We start from the raw sequence: 6217 nt of genomic DNA, 5'->3' as shown, positions 1-6217 counted from the left end.
CAATTTTAATTTTTTTAGAATAACATAAAATCTTAGCTGTTAAAAAGTTTTTTATGCCAATGTGTTGTAATCTCCATTCAATATTGAACTCTCTAGTACTTGAGAAGATCCTCATCATTTTACTATACATATATGCAACAATTATTGATGAATAAACTACCATAAATATGAAGGAGTAGAAAACTATAGTCCTAGATTATGTATATGAAGCACATAGTTTTAAATTGTGATTGTTAATGAGGATCTGTATTCCACTAATGAGGTACAGAGAAAGACACCACCAATTCAATTGTGATAGTCACTGCAAACTTAGTATCATAGTTTCACAATTTGAAACTAAGTGCCACAAGTTAATGTTCCTCATTATATATAATACCATCAATAAATTTTAGCAATTGCCACAATTTTCTCATATTCCCTTAAACAGTTTAACAAATATATTTGGCTAAAGTATTTCAACTGAAGAATGATCACAGAAAGAAACCTCCCATCAATTGAGGGATTTTGGTCATGGTACTCCTTTGTTCACATCTCATTTAAGTTGCAAGATTGTGATCATTGCAATGCACAACTTCACTACTTAACATATATAACTACATTCTTTCTTATTCAACTTGTACCAGAGACCCTTTTGGGAGAATTGAAGGAAAATATATCATACTATCATCTATGTTGTTGTTGTTGTTCTCTGTCTTCAACATTATTTCTATATGTAAAGAGCACATACATAACTTGTCACCTTCAAAGTATTTCATCTTTTTAAGACCATATTGTTAAAGGAGAAATGTGGCCTGGAAAGCACTCAATTTTCATCTTTTCATCATTCATTCTTCTTTATCTGTTTCAAACACCTGCTTTTGCTACAAAAAATGTAAGCTTTATGCCATTATTATATCCCTTTTTCATATAAACAATTTGGCTATGCAGTGCACTTTCATTACTGTGAAAGAAACTCACTCATGCATATTCTGTTATTTGTTACTTAGTGTTCATCTCCTTTTTGCTTTCATGCAATTATGGCTTGAATTTTGAACTCATTATTGGATTATTTCCTTTCTTTTTATGTATTTATTTATTTCAATTTTTATTTGTTGAAAACAAAAGCCATACATAGTGTATGTACTTTGGATCCCATGATCATAGTCCAGAAGTCACAGAAGCTGATTTTGATCAAGTTACAGAAACTCATCATGAATTTCTTTGCTCCTATTTGGGAAGGTACACTATAAATTATTTTAATATATCAATGTACTAGTATTAATTTTGACATATACTAACTTTTTTTTGGTTAGTCCAATATTGTATCTCTAAATCAATATTGTATGCAGTTCTGAGAAAGCAATCTTTTATTCTTACACAAAGCATGTCAATGGTTTTGCTGCAATTCTTGAAGAGGAAGAAGCTGCTAACATTGCAAGTAAGAATGCATAACAAAGGTTCAATTTATATATCACCTTATCAAATATCTAATGTCAATTGTTTCATGTAGAGCCTCCAACTATTGTGAGAGTATTCTTAAATAAAGGAACAAAATTACAAACTACACCTTCATGGGAATTCATGTTAATGGATGATAATGGTCTAATACACCCAAGTTCCTTGTTTGAAAAGGCCAGATTTGGTGAAGATACTATTATAGGACAACTTAACACTGGTAATTTTGCTTCCTATTGTTTGTTTTTGCACTATGGTAATTTTGTTTATTTTTTACTGTGGGTCCAGAAGATCATAGATGCGTCCAAATTTGGATTTGCTATGTAAAAAAATGTTTTTGTTCTTATTAGTTCATGCAGAGGATTTGGAGCAGGATAAGCTGAGATTTTGAAGTACTTGCCAGTAACAAAAAGTTTATATTCAATGTTTAGTAATTTTTACTGCATCAGTCATAATGTAAAGTGAAGATAATAAATGTTAACTATACATAATAAGAACTTTTTCTTTGCTTAAAAAAGTATTTAAAATTTATAATCATAATTGAAGACATGTGCATAAAAAGTTCAAATTTTGAAAAGTCCCGTTTGGCCATATAAAGTACCATATCTTTCCCTCTGTTATATGACCTCATGCCACCTTAGTTCTTGAAAGTTTGAACATCATAGTGACATAAATTGTGCAATTACTAATTACTAATCACTAATACTCTAATACTTTTGTTTTATTAAAAAAGTATGGTATCCTTGCAGCTTAAGGGTTGTAAATATTGTAATCAATTGCCTCCACTTGGACAACTACCACAGTTGAAAGAGCTTAGGATTATCAAATTTGATGGATTAGTGACTTTGGGGTCTGAGTTTTATGGAAGTGGAACTTCTTATGTAACTAAGAGTTTTCCTACACTCGAAATTCTGAGGTTTGAGTACATGTCAGTATAGGAGAAATGGTGTTTAGATGTTGAAAATGCAGGCAGCAAAGCTTTATATTGAAAACTGTCCCAATAGCACCTTATGCCAATCTGGATGTTTGGGGCTGTAAGAATCTGGAAGCACTCACAGTTTCAGAATCAGATGTAACTACTCCAACTTTGAACTCTCTCCAATTCTTGTGCGTAAGGCATTGTCCAAATTTCATGTCATTTCCAAAGGGGGGATTTGCAGCCCCAAAGCTCACTTTGTTAACCATCAACTACTGTGACAAATTGAATTCTCTTCCTGAAAAAATGCATCACCTCATGCCAAGCTTGAAAGAACTTCAACTCCAGGGCTGTCCGAAAATTGAGTCATCTACAATGACAACACTCAAGATCAAGATTTGTAACAAACTCAATGAAGGGAAACAAAACCACTCAGATCCTCTTTTTGCAAGATTAGAGGGGCTTGCCTCTGTTCAAAGTCCCTCTTCAAGTTATACATGACAATATCTCACTCTTATTGCATTCTATGGTAAGCAATTACAATTTACAAGCATCTCTCAGGAAACAAAAGGATAGCTGATAATTCAATTTGAAGAACTTATATTGTTCTCTTTGATAACCTGTCATTATTCACTACCTATTATATAAACTTTATTTGTCAATTAAATTGACTTGAAGTTTCTCACTTTTTCCTATATATGTGAAACAGTGATCCAAAATATGCATTGCATCACTTGATGTGGTCACAATATTGCAGTTGCGGTAATACTATAATTGCAGTGTGAGACTGAATCATAATGATGCGGCCACATCAAGCTACAACACAACCATATCGGACCATATTTGGACCACACTAGACCGCATCAAACTGTATTATGACATACCAGACCACATCGAATTCAAAAATATTATTTTTAATCACAAAACACTCACATCAAAACGGTAGTGATCCACATCGCAACAGTCACAATCACTACAATCACATATAAACAACCATGACCACAATTTAATATTTGAAGTAACCAACTGATATATCAATCATTTTATAGGAGATAGAAAATTATATAAGAAACAAAGAATGACTCTTCATGTATTGCAATACCCTCAAATTGTGGCTTATTTTTTTTTTCTTTGGAAGTGATGGAAGTATAAACAGTTTTCATTCAACTGTATGATGTTTAATTTTTCAGTGAAGTTTAACGTTGACTGTGCAGAGAAGATAACAGCAGAAAAAGTTTAGGATAAATGAGCTGTTTGATATACTCTACCCTCATACTTCCTTTCAATGAGTCAAGTTCAAATGATTCACACTCAGGGATATGTAAAGACTAAGAATAAATGCATAGCTGAAAATCAAAATTAAAATGTCTAAATGCTTAACACAGTATGAGTTAATTTATGATATGACATTATCCTTTGTATCTAAAAGATATACCATAAAATGCTTGTACATGTATCATTCCTTATTGTGTACTTACCTAAAATTTATGTGTTAGTTAGCTGCTTATGATTCTCTTCCAACTAATTTATGTGTTAGTTAGTTGAACATCCACAAAATTCATCTCATTGCATCAATGTTGTGAACCATCTCAGTTCTCTGTAACTGCCATAATTTGTAAGTCTAATCTTTAATCATATCTAATAATCTTTTTGGTTCAAACTTCAAACAAAGAACTAATAATAACTGATTTAATCCAAAATTTATAAAGCTTTTATTGAATTGTACATATTGTGACCAACTTCGCTTTATAAAAATAATTCAAGGACAGAATAGTGCTAGCAACTAACAATACTCCCAAGTCCTAATTATTTTAATTACCTAGCAAAAATCAAACCATAAACATAATACACAGTTCTATATTACAAATCATGCAGCTTTTAATATGCTTTTAATTAAAAGGATTTATGTTAAACTGCCAAAATTCAGCTCTGTTTAGGAAAATTGTTGGGAGAGTAATTCTGCAACATTTCTGCATATGGTTGCTGCGATACTCGTTGCAATTCATGATGACGATGCACACAAACGCGTAAAGGAGGAAGTCAATTCTATGTAGGAGGAGTATGATCATCCAAATGAGGAGCTGAATTATGTTTTTTTATTAAAGCGAGGAAGTGAGACCGAGGTTTGATCCGATTCTCCAGTGGTAATGTCATGGATACTTTTTCTTTTCCTGTCATCATTTGTGGTGTTCTGACGAAGAAAATATTTCTGTGCATGACTTGCAACTTGACTTGGAGTTCTTGATACAACAAACTCAGTTGCAATTCCTTTCCAATCTCCCTTGCCACATTTTTCAAGCCCACGGACAAACAATCTATGGTGTAAAACAAATATATCAAATTAATCACTCCATTATACTAGAATGAAAATCAATCGGTAGATTAACATTACAAAAAGTAAATGATCATACACAAAAAATTAATAAATAACAGGCATACTTTAAACAGCACTATTCCAAAAATTTTACCCAACTAATTCTAAAACTCAAGCTTTAATCTAAATTTAAAACACAATAATTTATTAAAAAGACGTGTTCTAATGTCTGTTGATGAGCACATGTTTCAGGTTTCAAAGAAAGCAAGCTATGTATATACAACATCACAGTGTGTTTTAAGTTCTACTCACAACGACAAGAACAGTCAGTTAACATCACTACTATCATTTTTTAATGCATAATTCTTGAATGATTAATCAATTCCCCCTTTAATTATGATTACCATTTACAATAAAAACGCAAATGCACAAAATGAAAAAATTCAAAACGTGGAAAGAAAACATGTTTACCTGTGTTCTTCTAGGGTCCATAACGTCCCTTTCTTCCAATCATCAGGCACAGCCAGCGTTCCTTGGTGCACCTCCGCTGGTTCCACCTTATTCAACAATTCTGGAAACTCAACCTCACCAGACACAATCATCAACAAGTCATGTTCCAACTTCTCGTACCGTTGCTTCAAATCCTCCGGTGACCAGTTCCCGGGAACATGATGCGTCATCTTCTCCCAACGGTTAGGAATATTCTCCGGTAACATCACAATGGCTCGCTGGAAAGCTTTGTCATGAACAACAGTCCACTGAGTCGAGGACGAGTTGGTATGCTGATAAATCGACATGGATTATGGTTTGAGATGGTGTCTCTTACTTTATTTTTTCAACAACTCAACTTTCACAAACATCACTCTAGCCCATGTATATATATAGTTTCAGTTTTGAATAAGAAAAAGAAGATGTAGATGTCAAATCTATTTTTTCATGCCTCCTAAACTTTTTAAATATTTTAATTTCCCTCCAAAAATTAACTTATAATCTAAATATAATCTTAAACATTTTCTCACTTGATGATATACTAAAGGAAACTAATCTTTCATTAGGAACATCACAAAGTAGGGTCTTAATAATGTTCCATCTCTAAAGCTGGACAAATTTTAGCTCATTTTACTTCTAAAAACTCCATATATACCAATATTTTGAGAACCACATTCCCCAATTTTAATAAACTTATTGTTATAAATTAATATCATAAATAAAAATTAAATAAATATTGATTACTTTTTTTGAAAAATATAAAATTTATTATTGGTATTTGGTAATTATGATAAAACTAATTTTAAAGAAATAATAAGAATTTATAAAAGTTGAAAATATAAATTGGAAACTAGTCTTTTCCTTAGGAATTACAACATAACACAAGGTCTTAAAAAGATCTTATCTTCCATCCATATTATTTGGAAAATCTTATGTTTCTTTTACTCCTATAAATTTCAACGTTCATGTATATCAGTATTTTGGGAAGCATAATCCTAATTTTTTTAATTTAATAATTATTATATAAATTAATATTGTCATAAATAAAATTTAAATAAATATAA

General features: G+C 31.5%; 2 protein-coding genes across 2 annotated transcripts; one reads left to right on the top strand and one right to left on the bottom strand.

The window, feature by feature from the left end:
• The first annotated feature begins 399 nt into the window (after nt 1–399).
• Nucleotides 400–1890, top strand: LOC109338177 (subtilisin-like protease SBT5.4). Its single transcript, XM_019575332.1, has 3 exons — nt 400–1218; nt 1329–1417; nt 1490–1890. Exons 1-3 carry the CDS (start codon nt 1118–1120, stop codon nt 1759–1761), a joined length of 462 nt encoding a protein of 153 aa, XP_019430877.1. The 5' UTR covers nt 400–1117; the 3' UTR covers nt 1762–1890.
• A 2546-nt stretch (nt 1891–4436) lies between these two features.
• LOC109338176 (transcription factor DIVARICATA-like) lies at nt 4437–5461 on the bottom strand. Its single transcript, XM_019575330.1, has 2 exons — nt 5136–5461; nt 4437–4665 (listed from the first exon to the last, which is right to left on the bottom strand). The coding sequence occupies exons 1-2, from the start codon at nt 5459–5461 to the stop codon at nt 4437–4439; spliced, it is 555 nt and encodes a 184-aa protein (XP_019430875.1).
• Nucleotides 5462–6217: the final 756 nt, after the last annotated feature.

The sequence above is a fragment of the Lupinus angustifolius genome, unplaced genomic scaffold, assembly GCF_001865875.1.
Source record: "Lupinus angustifolius cultivar Tanjil unplaced genomic scaffold, LupAngTanjil_v1.0 Scaffold_18_163, whole genome shotgun sequence".
NCBI lineage: Eukaryota > Viridiplantae > Streptophyta > Magnoliopsida > Fabales > Fabaceae > Lupinus > Lupinus angustifolius.
Note: the sequence above shows the minus strand (reverse complement) of the source record. Positions and strands in the feature narration are given on the sequence as shown.

Coding starts and splice junctions, on each gene's coding strand:
- LOC109338177 (XM_019575332.1), top strand. CDS start 1,118: ATGTACTTTGGATCCCATGATCATAGTCCAGAAGTCACAGAAGCTGAT. Junction 1,219..1,328: donor CTTTGCTCCTATTTGGGAAG/GTACACTATAAA, acceptor TATTGTATGCAG/TTCTGAGAAAGCAATCTTTT. Junction 1,418..1,489: donor AGAAGCTGCTAACATTGCAA/GTAAGAATGCAT, acceptor TGTTTCATGTAG/AGCCTCCAACTATTGTGAGA.
- LOC109338176 (XM_019575330.1), bottom strand. CDS start 5,461: ATGTCGATTTATCAGCATACCAACTCGTCCTCGACTCAGTGGACTGTT. Junction 4,666..5,135: donor TGGACCCTAGAAGAACACAG/GTAAACATGTTT, acceptor TTTACACCATAG/ATTGTTTGTCCGTGGGCTTG.